The sequence below is a fragment of the Gymnodraco acuticeps genome, unplaced genomic scaffold (assembly GCF_902827175.1).
Source record: "Gymnodraco acuticeps unplaced genomic scaffold, fGymAcu1.1, whole genome shotgun sequence".
Taxonomy (NCBI): Eukaryota; Metazoa; Chordata; class Actinopteri; order Perciformes; family Bathydraconidae; genus Gymnodraco; species Gymnodraco acuticeps.
In genome coordinates, this window is record NW_022989751.1 from 1 (window position 1) to 26,953 (window position 26,953).

The window sequence follows — 26,953 nt, forward strand, 5'->3', positions numbered from 1 at the left end:
AGAGGAGAGAGAGAGAGGAGTTAGCCAGGGAGTGCCAGACTAGCTCATCTCAATCCTGTCCCATCTAATCCCCCCCACTCAGTCCCAGCTCACAAACTACTCTGTGCCGTGGCCAAATCCCCACATTCTTCAGTCCTCCCCTGGACATAAGTGCCTTTCTGTCCCCTCTCGTCTCCCCCCCCCCTACCTCCTTGTTCCCTTCTACACTCCCATCTCCATAGCCTCTTCACTTGCCATGCCAATCACCCAGTCACAGCAGCGCGGTGGTGTATTAGCTTGTCCCATCGCTGTCATTGTTCTTGGCAGAGAGAGCCCAAAAATGTGCCCCTCTTCTGCACAAACCTTTTGAGATGAGTCGGCCGGGCAGCTTATCGCTGCTGTGGTTCCTCAGGGAGCGTCCCGACACCGTCCAGCTTTGTGTTTGTCCAGAACAAGTGTTCAGCTTTGCTCTCTTTAGAAGAGAGTCCACACACTCCAACATAGAGATTAAGAGGTTTTTTGTTCAAGGCGGAATCAGAAACTAATAAATAATGGCCTCTTGGTTTAATCTCAATACGTGCCATGCTTTGATTGTTTCTGAAGAAACCTCAGCTAATGTCTTTTAGGCAATATAGAGCACTCGGTAGCAGAAAGCTGGGATAAAAGATATTTTCTTCCTTGATTAATCTGCCGATCATTTACTTGATTGCTTTGTGTTAAGTTTAGTACTATCTTAAATTAAAACAATCTCAAATGACTTAAAAAAAGAAAGCAAAAGAGGTTTAAATGTTTAATTAACTTGCGAAAAAAACAAGAACTCTAGATATTTCCTAGAGCCGAATTAACTGATAAATTAAGCAATGAATATGAAATAATTTGTACTTAAACAATCAATCGTTTGACCTACTTACTTTTTGGACAAAGTGATTATTTTCTGATTGTCTTCTCTGTGAAATGTCAGAAACATAATCTGCATAATAATACATTATTTCAAATCTTGAGGTTGCATTTATTTGACATATAAACCTCAGACCAGTTAAGTTATACATTTTTCTAAGATGAGGAAACAGGAATCTACTTGCAGTTGAAACACTCACCAGAGGAAGAAAACCTCAAGGCATTTATTATTTCTATTTGACAATTGATTTGAAATGTCCTGCTGTTTGCTTATTTTTTCATCATTTCAATCAGCTTCTTGATCTGAAGAATTTTGCCTGAGCACATCGTCTGCTTGTATATATTTTCCTACGTCTACAGGTCCAGTGTAGTAGTAAACAGTATTTGACTCTTTTCAGTGCACGGTGCAGGTGAAGCTGGAGTTGGGCCACAGAGCCCAGCTGAGGAAGAAGGTGACATCAGAAGGCTTCACCCACGACTGGATGGTGTTTGTCCGAGGGCCAGAAACCGGCGACATCCAGCACTTTGTAGAGAAGGTCGTGTTCCGCCTCCACGATAGCTTCCCCAAACCCAAGAGAGGTGAGACTAGTGGATATCACATAGCCGGGAAAAAATATCATATTTCTTGTCTTTGTTATTTCTAGCTTTTTTATAAATGTGTCTTCACTGTCCATCCTGTAAATCCCTAAGCAAGTTAGATCCAATTAATGATTGATTTGTATGTTTCACAGGGTTTTGTGTTTAAGTAAACAAAATCTTAAACTGGGCGAAGTGGACAGCATTTTCATTATCATAATAATTATGAAAAAAGGTTCTGTTTTCAATCTTCAGGTTATTGTTCCTCACATTGAATTCATGGTAGTTTACTGTTTGCCAAGACTGTTGTTCTCAAATTAATGTGACATAACTTGTTTTTCATTTTAGGGAGAGACTTTTATTAATGAATTCAGTTATTAGAGCTCAGTCTATTGATGAATGAAATGTGAGTAATCGAATTGCTGCCGTTGGCATGCATGTGTCTGTCTGCAGTATGCAAGGAGCCGCCGTACAAAGTGGAGGAGTCGGGCTACGCAGGCTTCCTCATGCCTATTGAGGTTTACTTCAAGAACAAGGTGAGATAGACTGGACACTGATAGTAATCTGTGTAGTGACTGTCTTCGCATATATTTACAAAATATATAAGAAAGGATAAGTGAAATGAGTTGCGAATTGAATATGGTTTGTGTTTGTACATTGATTTATACATGTTGTGGGTGGTACATGATGGAGTCTGCAATTATTATGGATTTAGTACATTTACAAACGGAAGAAGGTTGAGCATAGACTGCCTGTTATATGCTGGAATCCAGTCATGGTAACCAGGTTAACTCGTTAACTTGATTAAAGAAAACGGGTTGTTCCTTTTTACATGATGATTCTGAAATCAGGTTATTGTCCAAAGGCTAGAATAATCTGATTACTTTAAGTGCATGTAGATTGTATAAGTGCTGTGCAGCGATGGTTTAAAATCCTTCTTGGACCATTTGTTTTGTGAATGGCTTGATTCTGGAGGTCCGCACTAACACACTGTCCTGTAGCAGTTATTATACATGCACTTAGCCAATCAAAGAGCACCATTGTGTTGGTTAAACTTTTATGAGAGGAGCATTTCTCTCTCTAAGTGAGGGAAATGAAGCCATTAAAATGAATGATGAAAGAAAGACCCACTTTACCCTCATTATAAGATAAGGACGGTGCTTAAGAGAAATGCGCACATTAGTGGACCTGTCTCATGCAGGTCTTTATAATATTAAACCCCTGAACTGCAGCCAAGAACGTTACATCCTCCTCCTACGTGCTAATACACATTGGACAAGTCTGTAAAAAGATCAAGGTAATACTTAAAAGACTAGAGAAGTTAATATCAGCAGCCATTAATCCATCTGATTTAATTAAGACGTTTATGTTTCTCAAGCATGTCTCGATGCCTTTTCTGCAGCTGTAATTGCCGACTTCTCTCCAGTGTTTCTCAGGAATGTTAGTTGATTCTTATCAGCACGTCGCCTCCAGCTACGTCTATCTGTTTTATTGACTTCCTGGTAGGGCTGCTCGATTATGGCAAAAGTCATAATCTCAATTATTTGGGTCAATAATTGATATCACGATTATTAAAAACGATTATCCATTTACTTTGAAAACATCAATTTATTGGAGAAAATATTTTTGGACAGTATGTTTGTAACAGTTGATTACCCTGAATTGTAAGTATAATTCAACTGAAAAACCAATAAAAAAATAAATAATTTAATAATAAAAAAATAATCGTTTTATTTCGATTACGATGTTTTCGTAATCGTTGCAAGCCATAATCGTAATTGCGATTAAAATACGATTAATTGAGCAGCCCTACTTCCTGTTAATTAATTCAGCCTTTATCTTTTGTTATGAAATGGATCAGTTTAATGCAGAAAGACAAACACAACATTAGTTTGTGTCACACTGGCTGTCAGAGTGGGTTAATAACATGTCTTTTTATACTGTTGTCTTACTTCAGGAGGAGCCAAAAAAGGTGTGTTTCAACTACGACCTATTTCTCAACTTGGAAGGCAACCCACCCGTCAACCACCTGCGCTGTGAGAAGCTCACCTTCAACAACCCCACCAAAGAATTCAGGAGAAAGCTGATCAAAGCTGGAGGGGTGAGGCTGCTGGTACACTGGGCTGATGGCTTAATGAGTGACTAGAGTCAATAGCAAACCCTATTCTTGTTAATAGTACTAGAGTACCACGTGATGTATTTCATCACGAGTTGTGAAGCCGCCGCTTTATCCTCAATTTACGCTTTCTGCAGGCATCGAAAGCATTTCAGCATTTTCTTCTCCTGCCTGCCTAATGGTAATGTTAGTTTTGAAACGTTTTGGTTAGCAATTGCAGGTTGTTGGGAGATGTTATGCATTAAACAAACACTAAAAGTAGGAGTGTTGCGACACTCAATTCTGCATGTAGAGGGCTTTTAAACCCTCCATTAGACAGGTAGCAAACACTGTCACAAACCAGCGTCAACTTAAACAAAAACGTTTATTGTATTTAAATACTTAATACATCAATACATTTTCTATAACTTGTCCGTAATAATTGTAATACATAGTTTATCATGAGAAAATAATGTTATAGGCCTTTGTCTCCCTACTGGTTACTCATCATACATTTATGTGTCAAACCTAAATTTCACTTGTTGAGTCCCGCAGACATTCTGTTAATGTAACTACTTATAAGGAATCAGAGTGTAAGTAAACCACCACAAGACACACCTTGTATTTTCAATTGAGAACAACAGTATTTGATAACGTTTCTGAAAAAATTCCAAAATTGAATCTAAAGGTGAATTGATTTAAGTTGCAGTCAGTTTATCTCAAAGCCAGTCACCAATTTCAAAAAAGATTTTGCACACCATAAAGTCTTAGTGACAGATCAGTAATGTTGGTGTTTATACATTTTTGCTTTATGATGATCTGAGGACTAAAATGTTATTAACAAGAGTACACGTGATGGATACTGTTTCCTTTTGAAGTATGTTTTCTGACCACAATTATAGGATTTTTGTAGTTAACTTCTCAAATGTGTATGCCGGTATTGTGTAAAATATTTGTTTTGTACTGATGATTTCAAGCTGTAGACAACTGTGGGTCACATAACATTTGGGGTAAAAATAACCTGCTTCTGTCTTCAGTGGAATTGAGTAAAGGCTCCCTGACACTACATGAGAGTTGACAGTGTATATACAATAGTACAGCTCCATAACTCTTGTCTCTTTATCTCCAGGTAATGGTGGTTCCAGAGGGGGCTGAAGCCGTGTCCCGGCCCAGTCCTGACTACCCCATGCTGCCCACCATCCCTCTCTCCGCCTTCTCAGACCCCAAGAAGACCAAGACCTCTCATGTGTCAAAGGTTGGTAATATCTTAATTAGTTCCCTAACATGATCAGCTTTCTCTTTTTTGGGGAGAACTTAAGCCAAACTGCCATATGACATTATATTGAAAGATAAAAAGCCAAATGTCTAAATGAACATTGACAAAAGCATTGAACTGGTCTTGAGATCAGAGAGACTCCGTCTTCTTATCATAACCATCTCTGTACGCAGAATTACTGAGAGAACTTATCTGCTAGGAGACGAGAGATATCAGAATAAAAGAGGAAACTGATCCTGTTACATTTTCCACTCCTGACACAGTTTTGGTCTGAACCTTTCACAGACCAGGGCAGTGGGCGGGTCTTTATGATCTAATGAAATTCAATTGCCCTTCGTATTTTATTCGTAGCTTTGTATAGTTGTTTTAGTGTATTCGTCTTAGTGTATTGAAGATGTGATATTCTTTATTGACACAATCTGATTTTGGGTCATTACAAAACGTTAGGACCCACATTGGTAAATTACTACATACATAGGTTGTGCTTATGACAAAACTTCATCATGTAAACTAAATGCCCCATTTTTGACATAGAAATGCATGTTTCTTCAGTCCACTTTTTAATTGTACCATGAGTGGGTGTACGTCGAGCTTTGGCTTGGACTTGGTGTCGTCCAGCTGTGTCCATCTGCTGATTACAGAAAAAGTCATGACAGCCAACCTCTAAAATGTACTCTGGTCTCTGTATTGAGTCTACAACCAGCGTTCATAAAGGGCCTTGAATTCACTAAATCTAAAATGAGGGCCTTGAGTTGGTCTACAAGTTTGGTCCCAGGCTAAAATATCTCAACAACTATTGAAAGGATTTCAGCGTAATTTGGTAAGAAATGAATGGTTACCAAATAATTAATCCTACTAACTTTGATGATCCCCCGACTTCAGCCTTTTGTTTTTTTGCAAATTAGCAAACGTTAGTTTGTTAACAGACTAAACTATGATTTTGAACATGGTAAGCATTAAACCCGTCAAACATCATCATGTTAGCATGCTTACTTTAGCATTTAGCTCAAAACACAACTGTGCCAAAGTACAGTCTCAGCTGTAGCATCTTAGTCTTCTTATTGCACAGTGCCAGGGGCGGATCTACGGCTGCCCCCCTAACTTTTGTGTCCCTAAGCTGTACTTGTAGAAACAAACCTACACTATGTCCACAAGCTTCTCAAGCAATGAAACAAGCAGTACATTCATTAAAAGTGAATCATTTTAAACATCATCTTAGGCCTGTTAAAAACGCAGCTACGGCCCTGCAGAGAGACCGAGCTGTCCCAGCACCTGAAGGTGGATCAGCTTCCCCTGGGAGCATTTCCCCTTCACTAGTTTTGTTTTTTACTAAGAACGAAAGCTTGAAACAAAATATGAATAAAGTGCTGCCGTTTGAATCGACGGGCGTTACGTTACAAAATACTACACAGACAGCGCTAGCTGGGAGATCGATCACTTTATTTGCTAAACTATGCGGTACTATTAAATCAATGTAAATTACACATTGCAGCAATGAGGCTGATAAATGAAACCAGGATACATCGTTTACCGTCAAACTGGATCTAAACACAGCTGCCTGTGTGAGTTTGATAAATACCTTCTGATTTTATATTTATTACATGCTACTTATCAGCTACATGGCCCTAACGTGTAAAGTTATACAAGCATTTGTACCAGTGCTTTTCACAAGTAGACTCTTGCAGGCCAGAGTAGCTGGAGTGATTCAACAACAACACAAAGACATATCTGAGAAGTGATCAGGACGAACAGAAAGAGGAAAAGGAAAAGAGAGTACACTGAAGAGATCAGGAGGAAGCCAGGAGGAGATGAAGACATTAGTGAAGAAGAAGAAATGTGAGGAATAAGATGAAGTGTCAGAAAGAGGGACAGAGGCAGGGATCAGGAGGCAGATGAAACTCCAGCTGGACCACATGGTATGTTTTTATCCTCCTTGCATACATAATCCATTACAGCAGCACAATCTTGCGGCTCTTAGTATTGACACATATTGATAGAAATGTGTTGCTGCACAGGTCACCTTTAGCTCTCTTAAGAGATGGGTGATGTAATTTGTGTACTTAAGTATAACTAATTTAATACTAGTTGAACATTACATTTTTATATTTGTATGTGTTTTTTTTAAATTAATTTTTTTATACGTTTCTAGTTATTGTGCTTTTTATTATGTTTTTAATTCTCCCATTGTGTTATTTAATATTGTAGTTACTGCCTGTACAGCACTTTGGTCAACTGAAGGTTGTTTTAAATGTGCTATATAAATAAATAAAGATTGAGATAACTAAGTACTTTTACTGTACTTACAGTAAACAGAATTCTAGGGTATCATGAGTATTTTCTGCTGTTTTATACTTTATTTGAGTTTGTTTGTCTGAACACCTTGTTTCTCTTGTGCATTAAGAATACTTGTTAGGGCATGATTTAACAATAAATAGGTTACACAGTATAGAATACCATGTACGGTCCGCCCTCCCATGCCACCCTGGCATGACCTCTTGCCCCCCCTTTGCCACCCCATGTAAAATGTTCTAGAACCGCCACTGCACGCACTGTGCATAAGCTGTTTTTAAGACGAATTACTTGAGATAATTGTGTTATTTTTTACTTATCTTTCACAGTAATTATATGATGACAGTACAGGCTAGATTGGCCTGACTTTGATGTGCAGCTGAGTGTGTAATTGTCCATTGTTGATGATGCTGCTTATCTCTCTCTAGGAGCCCAGCAAAGAGGGGAGTGGCAGCAGCAAAGGACCCAAACCGCACAAACTGACCAAGGAGCACCGTGAACGGCCCCGAAAAGACTCTGAGAGCAAAGCCACGCCGAAAGGGGAGAGCGATCGAGATGGGAGCAGCAAGAGTGGCCGAGACCCTTCCTCTTCCTCGTCTTCTAAAAAGCCGTCAGATATCAAAGTAAAAGAAGAAGTTAAGGTCCTACCCAAGGCCTGCCTTCAAAGAGCCTAAACTCACCCTGAAGGATTCAAAGATGGAGGGCATGTCCCCTAAAGGAGGGGGGGCGGGGGGTGGAGGAGGCGTTGGAGGAGGCGGGGGAGGGTCCTCAGAGTCTAAAGCCCCGGGGAAACGACCCTCTACTGTGGAGTCTCCCAAACCCAGTGCGAAGAAGAAGAAGGGCAGCTCAGAGGGGCCGAAGGGGCCGACCAGCGGGGCCTTCACAGGAACCTCTCCCCGAGTCTCCTCCTCGTCGGCAGCCAGTCAGCCGTACGCAGAGAAGAAACCCCCAAAGGAAAAAGGTCGCTGGCCCAAAGGCAAAAATGACACGCAGGAACCGAAGGAGCCCAAGAAAGTTCCAGAATCTGAAGAGTCTAATTCAGAAGACGAAGCGTCGTCGAAATCAGAGGTCAGCCTCACAGGAGCTAAATATTTCAGACTGTTAGTCGGCTAATGCTCCCAAAAGAGAACATTTGAACGAGGCAATGTGTTTGGCCATTAAAGATTGTGTCAGTTGATTGATTAAGAATCTAGCTAATCATTTCCTTGAGAGGCATGAAAGTGTTTTGAGATTGGAGCTAATTAAATGCCATAATTGAAAATTACAACACTCCAGATGTAAAAAAAATCACCTGTAGTCAGGATTTGTTCAGCACATTTACCTTTTTTAGCCCATCAACTTTTTTACCTATTCTGTAAATTACTTTCTTCACTTGTTATCCCTCTCATAATTTCTTCTTCTCCTCCTCTTACAGCAGTCGGCCCCTTCCAGTCCTTCCAACTCCAGTTCGAGTTCCGACTCCAGCTCAGATTCTGACTTTGAGCCGGGACAGAAACAAGGGCAAGGTAGGAAATTCATTCCCTTTGTTTCATAGCAGAGATTAGCATTAATCTGGGCATGTCAAAGTAGGTTGTAGTTGTTATATAACACAACTGTATTTCTCTCCCAGGCCCCCTGCGATCGATGGTAGAGGAGATCCAGTCAGAGGAGTCAGATGATGACGACAGCAGCTCAGAGGAGGAGACGCCCATCAAGACCAACCCCCCCAACCGTGACTCACGGTCAGTCTCTTAAAAAGTCCCATGACATCTTAGATGATCAGTCAAAAACAGTAGTCCTTGAAAAAATAACACAGATGTAACCGCGCTCCTGATAAAAGAGGTCTGCGACAATTTCATCTTGTTTCCAGCATTATGATTAAAATGTATCGTTTCGCTACATGAAAATAATGTGACTGCTTAAATGCATATTTTTTTCCTAAACACTTAAGCCTTTTCAACCCTTCACTACAATTTAATTGAATTTTTTCACATAATCTGACATATTTTGATAGATTAACCTTCCCCAGTGAACTCACTGTCCCTAACTCAGTGTTTTGTCTCCTCAGTATTGTTTACTCTTGTAGATTTGTAGATGTCTGTTGTGTCTCCTTGACTGAATGATATCAGGCTCCATATTTGCAGCAAGTTAAGAAACATGAGTTGTGTTATGTCTGTCTTCTCTGTCTATGTGTGATTGACCTCTGACCCCTGTCAGACTCAGCCTGGACAGTGAGAGTGACAGCAGTGACGGCTCGCACAGCCCCAGTCGAGACTCCGCCCGCCCCCCCCCAGAAACACAGCTCCTCCAACAACAAAGTGAGTCACACACTTAATTGACTCCCTGATTTCATTGATGTGATGTGTCTCATAGCTCACATCACTTCCTCTGTCTCTCTTCTTTGTATCCCCTCTCTTTCTATAATTCCTCTCCTCCTTTTTCTCTTTTTTTTTTTGCTCTCCGGTCTGCAGGTTTTCAGGCAGAAAGAGTCCAGATTCCTCGTTTCGTTCAGAGAAGGTGTTGAAGAAGGGATACGACAAGGTAGGAAGGGTAAATACAACTTTTCTTTTGCACTTTACCTCACATACACATACATGCAGTGTTCTGCCACATTCAGCGAGTGCATAATGAATTCAAGATGGAGTATTGGACAGTGAATTGATCCAGATGTGCAAACAGACTCTGGCCTATGAACCCTTGCCTAGAAATCTATTTTCCTCTTTTGTAGCGAGGTTATTCATGAAGTGATGATTTTAAATCTGGTAAACCGATCCTATATTGATCCTTACGCATTAAAACGTTTCAATTCATTTTGTTGAGAAAGAAAAGTTTAAATCCCATACTGATTGATTTCAAAGGATGCCTTCTTTATAGTAAACAATTAATAAATAAAAAGTCTTTAGTGCTTTTGACAATTTTAACTTTAAATGCACACCTCAATCTGGACTCTTTTTAATTTGACTTTATCATCCGTTTTTCCACCTATATTGTTACTAATCAGATGTTCCCGCGGGGTCTTAAAAAGTCTTAAATTGTCTTAAATTTGATCATCTGAATGTAAGGCCTTTTATATCAAAAACCTGTTGAAATGCTACTGTTATTTTTACTGTCCCCCTAAAGCGCGTCGGCAGCCTCCAGGAATGCTTCTTTCACAACTTCGCCGTCTTTGAAAGACTTCATGTGTTTCGCAAGAATGTGACTGACACGATAAGATGCTATGGTAGCAGCCTTGCTCTTGTTGTTGGGCCTGGTGAAAATGGCCAATCGCAAAGCTTTGATGCGTTCAAGTGCATTATTCTGGCACAGGAAGATTATGTTATAGGACATTAACGATAAAACAGAATATTGTTGTTCTATTTTTAGACACATCTCGCGATCGACTGGGAATCTCCCGGTCGATCGCAATTGACTGGTTGGGCACCCCTGATCTAGCACTACACACTAGGGATGTGCATCTCCATCACTGAGGCGATGCGCATCTCGATACGTTGCCAACGATACGATACATTAACGATACATTTGAAACACCGGGCGATACGATACGATTCACCCCTGTTACAGTTCGATACGATTTGATTCAACATTATGCGATTCGGGGCGATACGATGTGATTCAACACGATGCAAAATAATGATACTTCAATATGGTACGACAGAGGATTTTTGTTTTATTCCTTATATGCAGCAAATCATACATTAACAAAAAAGTGCTTTACATATTTGGTTCTCTACTCTACTAGTACTGCGCATACTCTCCAGAGTAGGCTACAGTACAATTGTATAACACCTCACACAATTTAAAGAGCTTACGAAATGCTATTAGCACCTGTTAGTGGGCTTGGTATATGATAGAGGTTACATTTGTATTGTGAAATGGGCCATATGATTTTTTCATTATTGATGTATTTTTTAATAAATCACGATTTATAACAGCATACAAATGTTGTCAGTTAGTAACAATCGTTCGTCGCTCTGGAAACAACAACTTCGGTCATTTCCGGCGGTGACGTCATGAGTAGAACACAGCTGAGCAGAACACAGCTGAGTCACCATTGTTTAAATGCCTTGAAGCAGCAAATATTAAAACAAAGGATGCACAACAACAAAACGCGATGAATAATCGGCAAGCGATGTGTGGTATGGGGATGTGGGGCCGTCTCCAAATCTGGCTATGGGATGTTTTTGTGGCCAAAAAATTGTCAAATGTCGCGTATATGGACCAAACAAGTGCGTCGTACGAGGGCGGACTTTGCTGGACTTGATTGATTGATTGAAAAGTTTATTAACAGCTTGTATATTGGGTACAGTACAGTACAGCTCAAAACATACAATTGTTAAGGGGATGCAGACCAGAGAAAGACTTTCGTCTCGTTTACATCAGGGTCCCCCATTTCCAATTCATCATATAACCAGGTAACCCGGGGTCGATGAAACCTACAATTTGTGGGCAGCACTTTGAAAGATCGTGTTTCGACCAGTCCACAATGCTCGCTAAGGAAATTGGATTAAAAAAGAATTTCAAACTGAACAAAGATGCTGTTCCAACAATACTGCCAAGACCCCAAATGCCAGCACAAGCCACCACGCCGATTCCTACATGTCCCCCGATGCAGACAGAGTCCTCCACTAAAGAGACGGCGAAATGCATTCTCCAAAAGGGAGAGAGCGAATGTAAGCCGCGCTACTTGTTGTTCAATGTTTACAAGCATAAAGCCTGACTCAAAATGACATGTAAAAAAAAAGTTTCTGACTTGGCTCGTTGTCAGCCGGTGACCAGCTGCCCAGACATTTCGCGGGGGGGAAATGATGAAAACGGGGCTTCGGGTGCCGTGGGAAGAACCTCCGTGTATTCACGTTCTTCACAGTAATCAGTTACATTGACACTGTATTGCATAGGCCTACAGACCAGCGCCATATAGATAGAATACAGACTACGGAGCTATTGATTGGTTGTCAATCTTATGTTTTTGAAAGTAGGCTAATACATTAACTGAAGGGGCTGGGCCGGGAGAGAGCGAGGCCCGCGTCAGAGGTCCACCCAAAACCGTCATGAAAAGTTTAGCATTCTAATGCATCTAACTTTATGCACAATATAATAGTCTGGCCAGCCCGTTCTAGGTTCTGATTGGCTCTCTAGGTTGGCATTCTAGCTTCTGACTGGCTGTCCAGGTTGTCAATCACAGCCGTGGGCATATTATATTTACGACTAGTAATTCTCTATGAATTAAAGTCAAATGTATATAGCCTACCAGTCTGTGTTTTGTTGCCGCACCGGATCTCCGCCAAATCCAGGATCATCGTCCCCATTTTCGCTCCCGTCTGTATCTCTACCGCTACTTGAATACTGTGACTCAAACTGGTATGGTTCCACCACGTTAGACTCCACACCGGCATCCTCTTCAATAAAATCCTCCTCTTCTTGAAAGTGCACCGAGTCTATTGACGACTCACTGTCACTCGATTCTGTCGAAATATCCGAGCCAGAGTCCGACATCAGCCATATAGTAAGTGTATTATTCAAAAAGGGTTCTACTCGTGACGTGCGTGACGTAACTAACCGGCGAAAGCCGTTTGGTCCGGAGCAGTCGTGTAACATCGGAAGCGAGCATGGAAAGTTGTAATAAATCACGATTTATAAATACAGCGGGCATATTGTCATCAATGACAAATGATTTCCCATTAATAATAGTATTTATTATCCTAATAAGAATAGTGTTGTCCTTCATTTCGTAAGCTCTTTAAGGATGCATTGCCCATGATTAACAATGTGCAAATAACAACTACCATAGTGCAATGCCCATACAGCTGCCAGCCTGATGTGCTTAACACTCATCCATAGGCTAACTCACCAGTGAGCAGAAAGCAGTGGTTTCTATATGAACAATAAAGAATACAAATAACCTTTCACAAACAGGTATTTAATAACTGCTTACAATTGTAAGGAAGACATTTAAACTATTATTGGCAGTCACAGGCTGCTGTAAACTAAACACCACTCTCTCTGACATAACACCTCACTGAGTGATTTAACTCATGTCTTACTTTCAGGTTTCCCTTTTCAGCCACAGACCCCATGTCGCCTCTTTATGTGCGTCGCTAAGTTCCTCGTACTACTTGTGTACTTTAAAGCGGCACGGCATCAATATGCGAGCGATTTTTCAAGTTGTCCGTCTTTCTTAAAACATCCGAAGTGTTGCCAAATGTTTGATTTGTAGGTATTTTTTCGGTGCGCTGTGTTTCTCTTTCTCTTCGACTTCCATGTGTGTTGATAACTGAGACTCTCGGCCTCCGTAGTGCGACGCAAAGATCAAAGATCGTCTCTTCTGAGTGCTGACTGGATGAGGGGATATTATATGAATGAATCGTTTTTTTACCGATGCAAAGACGCTACATCGATGCATCGCGAGTTCAACCCAAACTGTAGCCGATGTGCACTCTTTCAACCGGTGCACTCGCATCTTGAACGTTTATATGCCGGTGCACCGATGCGAATCGGTGAATCTTAACATCCCTACTACACACACGCACACTTTTTGTCTAACACAGTTCTGTGTACTGTTATGCTGTTATGTTCAGTCATCGTTCTTATGTTGAACATGAATACATTTCATGTACGTATTTCTTCTTTCATAGCAATTTTCCTTCATACTTTCTTGCCGTGAGATAGGTCTTAAATTCTATTCAAAGTGGTCTTAAAAAATCTTACATTTGAGTTGGTGAAACCTGCAGGAACCCTGAGTAATGCTCATACAGAAGTTTACATTTCAATCAAGAATGAAAAGCTGTGACCTCTTTAGCTCCTGCTTGACTCTGACCATGCTCACTCTGCAGGCGTACACGGAAGAGCTGGTGGACCTCCACCGCAGACTGATGGCTTTAAGGGAGCGGAACGTCCTGCAGCAGGTGTGTGTTTGAACTTCATACTGTCCATCACAGGATAAACATCATGCCATACTTAATAAGTCAAGTTCTAGAAATTGCATTGGAACTACTTATCCAATATAATAGGAATAAATACAAAATGCATTTTTGAAAAGTGGAGAACCTTGTATGTATATCTGTTGTCTCATTGCGGGACTTTCAACTTAAATCAAACTATCATTTTTATTTGGTTGATCCATTTGTCTATTTTATTTTGTCACCTTTTCAGGGTCCAGGCCACGTGAAATACATTAGATTAAAATGATATCAAAATAAGAAATGTTCTATGTCCCTTCTGATTTCAATCAGACTGTTATGATTAAGCATTAAATTGCTTTCTTTAGAAAGGTTTTTAAAGTTTTGAACTTGAATATGTTGTTGAGTTATTTTCAGCAATATAGTGATCTGATGGACCAGCTTATTTGAAGGTTATTAATGATAACTGATCACTTTCTGCTCTCAGATTGTGAACCTGATCGAGGAGACGGGCCACTTCAACGTGACCAACACCACCTTTGACTTTGACCTCTTTTCACTGGACGAGTCCACCGTCCGCAAACTACAGAGCTACCTGGAGGCGACGGCCACGTGACAGGAAGTGGGAACTGGTGTGGATGGAGGCGGCGGAGGTAGACGCGCCACCATCTCCTCTTTTTAAGGAGAGGAGGAGCAACCACATCACGTCGCAGCTGTTTCACAGGCCTGACTGAACCACCGAACAACTACCACACAGAAACACGCGAACAAACACAAGCACACATGAAGACACACCGCCTTCACGTGACGCTGGGGGGGGGGGAACTGAAGGAGGAGGAGCGGAGCGGCTGAACTCCGTCTACAGTCAGGATATCAACTACTCTATATTACTGAGCCTGTGCAAAGCTGTGGTATGCACCCCACACCCCCTCCTGCACCCTCCTGCACCCTCCTGCAAACCCAATACTTCCCCTCCTCCTCCTCCTCTTCCTCCCCCTTCACACGCACACTCCTTACTCGGCAGAACACTTCAGTCCCCTTCCCCCTGCCGTCAGCTGGAGCTCATTTCTCTCTCCACATACTCTTTAAGTCGTGTGTGTGTTGACTGTGCAGTGTGCGTGTGTGTGTGTGCGTGCGTGCATTCGATCGCTGCTGAGGGTTAGGAGGAGATGTTGTCTTTGTGGTACCGACTTCTCTCTTTTTGGGAAGCTTGAGCACAAACAACAGTCAGTTTGCCGCTTTCACACCAGGCCAAACAAACACACATTCAGGTCATCTTTTACTTTAACCCTCCCCACCCGATAAGATTTTTTAAGAAGTATATAAATCATGAATAAATACTATATTGTAGTTGTAAGCAGATATAGGTAAGTAAACTATAACTTTTTGTTTTTGTTTTTAACTGATAATGAATGAGCACTATAGAAAAATACAAACAATTGACAGCTACTGTTTCTTAATGAACACTTTAAATGCCGCTTATAACCACATTGCATGGTGTTATAAACCTTTTAAATCTTTGCAGTTATTATAAATCGTAAAGGGGGGGTTAAACTAAATTGGTACCCAGAATTTGTCTCTGTGTTCCTATCACTGTACACATAACACTGAGACGTGTGCTGTGTGTGAGTCTTTCCTGCATGAGGTTTCTGTTGTCTGAACACATGTTCTGTTGAGTTTCTCCTCTACTTCCTCACACTGAAAGCTGAGCCTTGACCTCCTACCAATGCCCCCCCCCTCCCTCTGAAGCCCCCTCACCTCATCCCTCCTCCCTGTTTCTCATATTGGCGTGCATGAAAGGGCTCGACTGCTCGCGGCCAGAGCAGTGGAGGATCACTCCTGAATTGCCTTCTAAGTGGTGGGTAGGGGAGGGTGGGAAGGGGGTTTAAAAAGCCGTGAAAAAGTAGCCATACTTGTCTCCCAGAATCCAAAAATAAGAAAAAAATTAATAGGGGCCACGCCTTTTTACATTTTATTTTTCTACAAGTGCGTTTTGTGTATTTATTCCCAGACTGCGGTTAAGATAACCTGTGAGCTATGAATGTATATCGCTTTTACTTTTCTACGGCTAGCAACAGCCCCACTCTAGTGCCTTTTTCTGCGACTTGCAGTGTGAGGGGGGGTGTGCACTCTGTTAGCCATGGTCACACAGATTGAAACCCCCCCGCCCCAAATACCCCCCTCGGGGAAACAAGTGTTAAAAGGGATGCCTGAAAATCCAGTATTGTCTTAACGGCTTCCATCCCTGCTTCTCCTTCTCCTTCTCCAGTGTCTTTATAGCACTGACTGCTATATCTCCCTGATGGTGGTCTTCATGTTTTCATCTTCCTGCTTTGTGAGATTAGGTTCAGTGTTTTGAAGAGGTCTGCGTGGTAGTTGATCACATTCATTAGCTCTAGTAACGGTTGCTTCAGCTTTGTCGTGTGTTTTGTGAGACGGTTGTCGTTGAATAGGGTCGGGGTTCCTTCTTCAAGCTGTTGGAAGAATTAGAACTACGGGTGAAGTGTTTGATACTAAGTTACCAGGAACTTGAAGAGCATTCACAAAGGGTGTGTAGGCAAAAACATAAGCTAAAGAAAACCCTCCTTGTGTTTTCTTTCCCTAAATATCTGAAATGGATATCTCAGAGGCCTGAAACATGAAGTAAGTTCAGAGTTCTGGCTGATAACTTTAACCAAGCTGACAGTTTCACAAAGCTGGCTCACTGTAAACGATTAGTAATACCGAGCACAAAGCAACATGTTTACTCATCAGTAAACTCACTTAGCTTTATATGCTAACTAAAGAAGACATTTAAGGTATTGACTCTAGCACAAACACAAATTAGTTGAAATGGACCCTGATCATGAGTCGAGAGAAAAACTCCCTAATGGTATCTTCATTTTAACAATTTGTATTTAATGGAAAATTAGCTTCTAGAAGACTGAACTTATGTTGAGTCTTTTATGACACATTATCACACCTATGTAGCAGACACTTTCCAAATGAAGTAAAACTGGTGAGATCCTCTTTTACACCTTTAGTTTAGTTGCTGTGGATACAACTGAATTTGCACTGACAGGATCCAAGTTTCAGGTATCCATATGTTTAACCTCTTCAAATATACAGCTGACAGCCAGCCAACTGCTTGCTGTGGCCGTAGAATCATGAGCAATCATTTGAGATAAATGTCCTTCTCGTGTACACATAGTACTCTTCAGCTTTTTGCATCAGACAGTGTTACTTATACATTTGTTTTTCATCGACAAACACTGAAGCACAAATGACCATTATCAATTGCTTATCACTCTTGAACATGTTAATAATGGAGTTGATAAAGAAAAGAGAATAAAGCCAATAAAATAATGCCCACTTTTAGCCATGGTCTATTACATTTAGTAGTTGATTATTGCATTATTTGAGCATTATTCTTTAATGTTATATATGTAAATATTGTTACAATTACTGTACATTTTTGTATCTTTTTTTAACTCACTGAATATAACTTTTTGCTACTGCACTGACAACATTTCCAAAAAAGAGATCTCCACAGTTTGTGCTAAAATGCTGACTTGTTGTTACACATAATGTGGGTGAACAGAGCCAGCTTTTTGAGACCGGTTTCCAGGATCCCCAGTGTTTTTATGAAGCCAGAAAACACCCAAAGAAAGCCAATGAGGTGAACTTGCTTCTTGATTCAGGCCCCTGGTGTGTTAGTTCCTGTGGCCCCTTTAGGCTTCCTACACACACATACACACACACTGTGGTACAAACCTTCACTGAGGGATTCCCTCCCTCCCCTCCTCTGTTTTCTCCTTGCCGACAGTGTTTTTATTCTGACGCTTCGATAGCTTTAATACTTCTCTCTCTTGTTCTGTTGCCTGCCTGGCTCATCATGCACACACTCCCTCACTGTAAACGCCGTCTGAACACAGAAAATGTCTCAACAATGGAAAAATAACCTGGATTCCTGCCGCCTTATGTGCCCTGCAGTAACCCCCCTGCCCTCACTTCTTCCCCGGCCCCACTCTCCTTTTCTCTAGGTGTGCCTCTGACAACTGAACTTCCGTGAGGCCATAATTACTGAGAATGAACTTTGCAACTTGTGTGAGTGCGTTTGCATCTGTGAGTGTGTTTGTCAGCGACGGGACCTTCCTGTCCTCTCCTCTGTGCATCGATGTGGGAACTTTAAAGTCCTCGTTCATGAACTCTGACCTTTGACCGGGCACTCTTTCAGTCCTCTGCGGTGTTTGAGAAGGGGAGGTAACGTGGGGACTCGAGAGAAGCCCCACTGTCTGCCCACAGTCAATGTTTTATTTATGGACCTCTGCACTTTTGGCTGTGATGACTTCAGTACTTACGTAGTTACCTGAACTGTATTTTTAAGGATTTTATACAATATTTACATGCAATACGATATTAATTGATTCTTTTTTTCATTTGCCAACCTTTTTTCGTTTGTTTCTTATTTAATTGTCTTTAATTTGGCATGATTTGTCACTATTATTCACAACCAAACATGCCTGTTGGATCTATTTTAGGCGTCAAACGTTATGGGGGAAGTCTCCGGTATGTTTTTGTGTGTCACAATTCTGATGACAGCTGAACACCAAGAAACAGGTGTAGGAAAACTTTTGCTGGATGAGCTCAACTTTATCACCTCTTCTTCCAGTAGGAAAAACTGAACCAGAACATGGACAAGAGGAGTAAAAACACTTTGGTTCAGGGAACTGAAAATGTATTTTTTCTGCCTCATGTCCTGTCAACTCATTCATTGTTTTTACCAGAAACGGTCACCTAATGTAGTTATGTTATGATAACTTAAAGCCTGAAGAAACACATCATAGGAAACAATAGAGTTGTGAAGTGGGGGGGAGCTCTGTTTTGCTCTGCCTTTCATTTTTACCGCACAGTGTTGCTTTGTTTTAGCATTAAACTCTTCCGATTCAGTAATTTAGTCTATATCTGGTTGATTAACTACAACTCCCAAGGAGCATTTGAGGCAAGAATCATGTAATCACCAAGTTTAAAATCTGTCACATTCCTTGATTTTACATTCTGCTGTTTAACTCTGTTCACTATACATTGTGTGGTCACTAATACATACATTTGGCAAATATGGCGTGTGCTTCTGATTGGCTCCTTCTCCATGGCAAAGAGCGCGGAGGCTCATGGGTGGAGTAGTTTTTAGGAACTTTCCGCCAAGCCATAGAGACTCCTTTTGTCTCAGAAACTTCTAGAAATTGTAACATTTATGATCAGTACATTATCCGGGAGAGTTCTATGTTGGGCAACACTGAGGGTATAAATAAAGAAAAAGGGGAAACCCTTCAGGTCCCTCTCACTCAGCAACTCTGTGCAAGTCTGTGGGAGTGCGGCATCATTTCAGCTGAGACAATATTATATATAATACATGTATAATACAGCGAAGGTAGAATATCTACTGTGTGGATCTTTAAAGGTGGAGGACTTTTTGTTTTGTTTTTGCAAATATGTTGAGGGGGGGTGGGAGGAGGCATGTGCAGACGGGATGTTTCCTGTGTCAGTGGTCGTCATGATGTGTCTGTGACAGGGGCACAGGGTTGCCTGTATTTATAAAGGTTTGATTTTTTTAACTGGGGGTAAAGGGGGGAGGGTGGAGTCCGAATTGTGTTCCATATATGTGGTCCAAGCAGAACAAATGAACTGGATGTGCAGAACAATTTGGTATTTTTTGAAAATAAAGACTTGGCATTACAATGCCACCATGTGGCCATATGATGCAAGTTGTTAACAAGGAAAAACATGTTATTTTAATGTTATTTTTTATTTCGAAATCATATTATTAATAAAGTCATTAAGTACTGTTGCTCCTGTGTGTGTCTGATCCTCATTGACTGCTCAGTGACCCGGTCATGGCCGAGTGCAGGGGTCATGTAAAGGTCGTGTGGTGGTCACTGCAGTCTGCGGGGTGAAAAGGGCACGCAGTGGGCCGGGCGTAATGCCCATCTATCAAGGAAGTGTCACTAGAGGGAGGGAGGGTTGATCAATAAATTGGGCTCTGTGACGTAGCTCTGCACGGAGCAAAAGGAAAGTGAGTTTTTACCGCTCATACCGAGTCATCTGTCTCTTTAATGTCGTGTGATAGACCATGGGGAGCAAAGGTACAAATTCATATTTAGAATTTCTGAACAGATGTTTTGATCTTTTGTTTTATTTAAATAGTGAATATCGAAAAAACATTAATGAAACGGCTTTTGAGTTATTTGATGAGTCCATTAGTAAATCAACAACTGTTGTTTTAGTCTCTTTATTGAAAGAAAATGCCTAAAACTCACTGGAAAAACATAATGGATTTTTTACATTTGTTGACTTGTTATAATAGGCCTAATTGATAAATACAATTATTTGAAATTGCAGTGTAACATTACATATAGAGCTATATAGTTTCCTGGTGAAATATCCCTTTATTTCTAACTTGAACAAATATGTACAAATTAACTGGGAAGTGTTTTTGAATTTTCACTTCATTGGAATTGACTTGGACCCTAATTACCTAAAAATCAAATAGTCTTTTCAACCTGTTGTATGAATGTCGGCTGAACACACCTGCTTCTAATCGGGCACTAATTAATCCAAGCAGACATTTTGACTTGTAGCAGGACAAGCACAATACTATACTTACTAATAACTTAACAGCTCGTCCAGGAAGATGAACAGACCATATGTTTTAATTAATTTGTTTTCATTTAGCTTGTAGCCGGCAGTATAAGTAAGTCACTTTTATTTTTCTGCAAATTCAAAGAAGTCTTGTCGAAGCAATTCCAGAAATTGTTTGTGTTTTGACAATATTTGACATATTTTCAGGCTGTGGGTTTGTGGTAGTGTTGTATTGTAGTAATAACTGCTTCATTCGTTTTTTTACATTGTACTTGCTTCTTTTTACATGAAAGAATAAAATAATTAGCTCAAATGGGAAACATTATAAAAGACGAACAGAAGAGCAACAAAGTTCAGCACATCAGCTCAATCAACTTTTATTCTGACACTCAAACACACAAACATTCACGTCTGTAGACAGAAACAGGCCTGCATCCTTTTTTCGGTAGCTTCATGCAGATTTCCATCTTTTTCAACCCTGATATTAACAACAGCTCTTTCGGGTCAGGTAACTCAGACACACTGAATCACCGTCATTTCCTTAGTTTATTGTTTACCCTGAACTTCATGAGAACCATAACCTTCACTAACTCGAGTGCTACCAATAACTTTGCTTATTATATACACAATTCATTTATATACAAGGTATTTGACTTTTGCTTTGAAGGCGTAAGTAATGTCTTCAAAGAGGCTGAAGATATGTGGTCAAAACATGTTGACGAGTGATGATGCATAAGGGATGGCACAGACAAGTTGATATATTGGCCATAAAGCTACATGTGATCTAATTTATGTACATTTCTAAGTCCAGGCGCACTTGTTTGAGTCCCAAAAACTGTTCATGCGAGTTCTGCACTGCTGGAAAATCGACTGTAAACTCAAATCAAGTGATGGATGACGATGAAGGCAAAATATATTTACAATATTTCACAAAAAATCAAAGCAGGACTACACACTGATGGAAAACATTTCCACAGGACCAGGCAGGTGTGTAACGATCTGCATCGAGTCAGCAAGCAGAACAGAATCTGACATCAGTTACGAAAGGCAAGAGATATGGCTTCAATGACGTGTTTTCACAGCACAAGAACATTTGGATGCTTAGTTCTGAGATAGATGTGATTTCAACACAACGTTTTGTTACTGCAGCTTCCTTTGCAGAAAACAAATTAAACATAAGATTCATACAAAAACACCACGTGCATGTAGGCAAGTAAACATTTAGAGATGATTGTTGGATCACAAATGCTGTTCTTTCTAGACATTTTTCTTCATGTGAAGCTCATTTGTAAACTTTGGCAAACCAAAATAAATTAAGAAATATACTGAAACAAAATGTAAACTTCATTTTTTTGGATTCTGTCATTTCATCTTAAGTAACGCAGTGCAATAAACACATTTTCCTACATAAAGCCACTGCTACTCCATCTACTCTGTCTTACTGTTCACCTCAGTAATAGACATAGTAGACGTCAGCTTATTGATTCCGTCTTCAAAAATCATTCAGATATTTCACAATAGCTTCTCCTGTCGGCTATTCTTTTTGTACAACACCAACAAATGTAAACAGACAGAACGACAACAATTTAAGGCAAACATTTTTTACAAGAGAACAATGGTTGGATAAAGGACGGGGGACTCAGACAGGTGGAGGAGCAGCTCTATTTGGGGGGCAGCGGGTTGTCGGGGGTCGTTGGAGTCGCCAGCTCCTTGTAAAAGTTCTCAATCTGCTCCTTGTACATCTTCACCACCACCGGCCGCTTCAGCTTCATGGTCGGGCCTGTGGACGAAGGAATTTATTGTTAAAAACACTTAAAGAAGAGTATGTGGCTACTTAAAACTTAATTTTTTTAACTGCATTCGTGTTTTAGTCTAAACCCAGCCGTAAGGATTCATGATCAGAGTTGAGCACACAGAGATTTCAACACTTGCCCCACAATATTATGGTTAAAACACTTCTATGAATGCCACATTTTATAACATATTCAGAATAAGAAAAAACTTGGATGTAAGATGTAAAGTTTCCTCTGCAATTCTGATATAAAATAAACCTTTTGACTGTTGATTATAGATGCGTAGATTAGTGACTAGAGCAAACCATATATAACAACAGTTTTTTTAAATGTGCTTTCCAACTTGGAAGCCATAAGGTGATTATTGTGGTAGGAAAATAACAATCCCTGATTAAAGGCCACCTGTCCCCCCGCCCCACTCACCCAGCTCTCCTCCTGGAAGCGAGAAATCCCGATCCAGAGTGATCCACTTCTGAATGCGCTGGGCGTTGGAGCATGCTTTCTCGTTCACTCGGTTGATTCCCTCCTGAATGGCGGCGTGGACCAACCGGTCCCGCCCGCCTGTGACCTCAGAGACTCGCGTGGCGTTGCTGCCCAGCCGCCTGCAGAGCTCCACAGCCTCTGGAGTCAGCTCGTCCTCTGGCTCCCCCGAGTCTGCGTTCACCTGGCACTGGAGAGTCAAACATTTGAAAATGTTATTGCCGAACGTTTACATTACTTATCCATTCAGCTTAAAGTATTTTCACAATTGTTTGGCTACACAAGCATGCAGTTCTTTAATGCCCACTAGATGGCAGAATCTGAAAGGAAATCGATAATATGGCTGAGCTTCACTTTTAACAGATGATCCTTTGTTATCAGATAAGACTGATATATTGACTCTGATAAAAAAGGTGTAAAGATAGGATGTTTACGGGGCTTGGATACAGTGTTGTTGACAAGATACATCTTCAGTCTGTACCTGATACCTTTGACTGTGCTCAACAGCCTGTTACACCCTTTGTTATCTACAGCTTCTTTACTCACTACAGTGCCCTGCCGTCGTCCAGTTCAAATGTGATTAAAGCTCCAGAAACAGAATCAAGCTTGCTGTAAAGTCTACACCTGGAGCGAGATGTATAAAGCACACACATCCACAAAAAACATGTATTTGCCATTTCCTAAACATAAACGTATAGAAGTATGTGCAGTAAAACATTGCTCAGGTTGTTTGAACAATAATTAAACCAATACAAATGGCTGTCCAAACAATGTTGTGTAAAAAGCAAAAAGTGCATTTCTAAATTTGAAAGGATATGATCATTTCATTTACACTCAAGCCATCAGTTCCCTGTCTACGATCTTTTAAATTCATCCTTAAATATTAAGTCTGTTTTTAAGGAGCTCTATGAAGTTTACATGATTAACTGTAGAGTTTTAAATAAGGATTGTGCACCCAGTTCCACCAATGCACCGTGCCTCAGGACTCAGTTTAAAGACTCACCTTAATGGTGAGCAGCATGGACAGAAACTTCTTCTTGTCTCCGATCAGCATGGCGTTACTAATGAGCGGCACAGCCTCCTTCACCGCATCCTCGATAGGAACCGGAGGGATGTTCTCGCCTCCTGCCGTGATGATCAGCTCTAAAAGTCAATGCAAAGAAACACAGGTTAAGTAACAGGCAGGTTTATTCCTCAGAGACACCTGAACATTTTTCCTAAAGCTAACAGATATCCAATAGTATGTTTGGAGGCTGTAAAGGAGGATCTCACCATATGCAGTAAACAATACACTTGTTTGAGTGTTGTGAAGCTCTACAAGGAATATAGAATGTACCTTTGATTCTTCCAGTGATGAAGAGGAATCCGTTCTCGTCGTGCTTGCCCAGGTCACCGGAGTGCAGCCAGCCCTCTGCATCCAGAGCCTCCTCCGTCTTCTCGGCCATGTTGAGGTATCCCATGAAGACGTGGCGGCCCCAGAAGCAGATCTCTCCGTTCCCCTCCTCGTCTGGGTTGTGCAGCTTCGTCTTGCACCCCGGGATCTCTTTACCACAGCTGCAACACATTCAACATTTTCATTTCACCACCAGGCATAACTTGTAGATTGGTTCTGTGTCAGATTTAGAAGTAAAGCGTACCTGGTGATCTTGAAGGCCTCAGGGATGGAGATGGTGTGGGGCCCGGTGCTCTCACTCATGCCGTACAGCTCGAACAGAGGGATGTCCAGGCTGAGGAAGAACTCCAGGGTGTCTTTGGTGATGGGAGCAGCCCCCGTGTAGCACTTGGTGCAGCGGTCCAGGCCCAGAGCCTTACGCACCTTTTTGAACACTATCTTTTGGCTAATTTATAGCTGAGCGGTGTGCGGCCAGCTGCTCCGCTTCTGAGGAGACAAAAAACACCAATGTGAGTGTTCTGAGCCACGCCGACAGCATGTTTTTCCATCTATCGCCATTATTGGGTCAAAAATACAGCTGTACTTGGCTAGGTACCTGCTTAGCATCAGCATGTTAGCATTTAGCTCAAATCTCAGCCTCACAGAGTTTGTTTGTAGATCCATGTTGTGTAATTACTTAAACAGGCTCACATAATTGTTATTCTCTATGGGTGCCTAGATGCCCAAAAATGTCCTTTTACAATATTCTTATAATCACCATGTAGAGGGAAGCAATAACAACATATAAACGAAATACTTGACATAAGCTTGTTTAATAAAAGACTGTAATTTCATAACATGTACATACTGATTCATCTTGGTCAGATTAGTCTGCAGGCCGACATCTTTTGCCCAGACGGCAATCTTCCTGCGCACAGTGGAGGACTTGGCTCCCACAGACTTCATCTTCTCCTGCATCTTCTCCCAGACACGTGGGACCCCCATGAAGGCCGTGGGGCGCACTTCCTTCAAAGTATTTACCAGAGAGCCCTGCAACAAAAGAGAGTTTGACTCATAATGGCAAATGCAGTTCAAAGCTCACATCAAAAATAAATCAGCCACCACAACATTCTTTGGAGAACTACAATTATAATAATTATGAAAATATCATACACCAACACATACATAGGGCTACCCTCAGGATATGTTCATGAATTTAGAGGGGTTGATGGTTAGATGGTTAGAAGGAAAGAAACCCATCATTTAATATTATGAAAATATCAACAACACACTGCATGTATGTTTTTGTATCAGCTGCTGATGCTTTCAAATACCCTGTTTTTCTTTATTCAAATATTGGTCCAACAATTATCGTAAATCTCTGTGGTAAAAAACAAGCAATATATGTTGGCTTTTCATGCTTTCACGTGTATAAACCCAAGTGATGTGTCTTACCTTTAGTGCATCTGGCTGAGCAAAATACGTGGCCCCCCCCGACCCTCATGGTGACCCAGATGTCGACCATCTGAGCGGCGATGTGGCTGAGCGGCAGGTAGCTGACCACCACCTCCTGAGAGACGGTGGCGTCCGTCAGACGCACGTGACGGCAGGTGGAGAGCGCCGTCCAGGTTATCTGAGGCAGGCAGAGAGGAAACAGTCCATATGAGCTTTGATATTGCTTTATGTATGGGAGGAAACATGGAGACACAGATAGGTAAACAAAAACAACAGTGAATGTTTACGACCTATGTTTTACACCTTTTAGAAGTGAACTTTGGCAAGAATAAAATACGTGTATGAAACAAGTTTTAATTGCCAGTTGCGAAGCATCAAAATAAACTTAAACACCAAAATGTCCCTTTTTATAACGTTGCTCAATAAACAACTCCGTTATAACAGACGATGCAATAATGTATAAGCATCACTTTTGCAGCGGCTGGTTAGGATTTTTTCTAACTACTTCCTAAAGTACAAGTTGAAACCTATTTTGTATTTAAATTGTAAAATAAATGTATTGGAGAAAAACAACATTAAATGGAAATACTCAAAAGTACAACTCCCTTTAAAATGCGTCCTTAAGTAGAGCACTTGTGTAAATGTACTTAGGTTAAATTCCAACACTGGCTACAGCATGTAATCTGTTCACCTGGATTGTCTTGAACACACAGTACTAAACCTGACTAACGTGTAGTACTTTCATTTGTATGCGAATGTGTCAGCTGCGCGGGTGTGTGTTTTCAAGTCGAAACACACTTGGCTCCTGTTACTCACGTTGTCGTGGCTCAGCATGACTCCTTTGGGCTGGCCGGTGGTGCCTGAGGTGTAGATGAGGGTGCAGCACTGGTTGGGCTTCTGGCTGGAGACGATGGCATCGAGGGGAGCGTCAGGCTCATCGCGGCCGAGCTCCATGAACTCGGCCCACTGCCGAACACAAACAGAATCACTTGGATGATGCTTCTTTAACCAAATAAATCTTTCCATGTTTGCCATGAGAAGATTCAGTGTTCTTACCGTGTACAGATTTGGTCTCTTCTCTTTAAGTGCATCTTTGTACTGGATAATGGCTTTCAAGTGTGGCAGCTTGTCTTCAACCTGTGAACAAACAGAATACAATCAAACACAGCCAGTAGTTTATTTATAATAACTGAGAAAAAAATCGGAATAATAGTGCTACACATTTGACTAAAAAAGTCAAATTAGGAT

At 41.1% G+C, this 26,953-nt stretch overlaps 2 protein-coding genes across 2 annotated transcripts in view; one reads left to right on the forward strand and one right to left on the reverse strand.

Annotated features, from left to right (window-relative positions):
• Positions 1-1,257: 1,257 nt before the first annotated feature.
• mllt1a (MLLT1 super elongation complex subunit a) lies at positions 1,258-19,814 on the forward strand (the record flags this gene model as incomplete). The annotated part of the gene is given in 13 exon segments (XM_034210233.1): positions 1,258-1,455; positions 1,906-1,988; positions 3,410-3,553; positions 4,677-4,802; positions 7,541-7,768; positions 7,770-8,180; positions 8,527-8,617; positions 8,722-8,833; positions 9,309-9,366; positions 9,369-9,409; positions 9,563-9,632; positions 13,922-13,993; positions 14,475-19,814. Coding segments are annotated over 13 exon segments (1,763 nt in total), but the record flags the coding sequence as incomplete, so codon positions are not given.
• A 1,143-nt stretch (positions 19,815-20,957) lies between these two features.
• acsbg2 (acyl-CoA synthetase bubblegum family member 2) overlaps positions 20,958-26,953 on the reverse strand; it is a 30,023-nt gene continuing 24,027 nt past the window's right edge. Inside the window, 11 exon segments of the mRNA XM_034209938.1 lie at positions 20,958-22,385; positions 22,822-23,068; positions 23,882-24,021; positions 24,215-24,432; positions 24,516-24,714; positions 24,717-24,757; positions 25,119-25,300; positions 25,706-25,744; positions 25,746-25,883; positions 26,522-26,671; positions 26,762-26,842. Of these exon segments, the coding sequence (XP_034065829.1) occupies positions 22,267-22,385; positions 22,822-23,068; positions 23,882-24,021; positions 24,215-24,432; positions 24,516-24,714; positions 24,717-24,757; positions 25,119-25,300; positions 25,706-25,744; positions 25,746-25,883; positions 26,522-26,671; positions 26,762-26,842 (1,554 nt within the window). The 3' untranslated portion in view covers positions 20,958-22,266.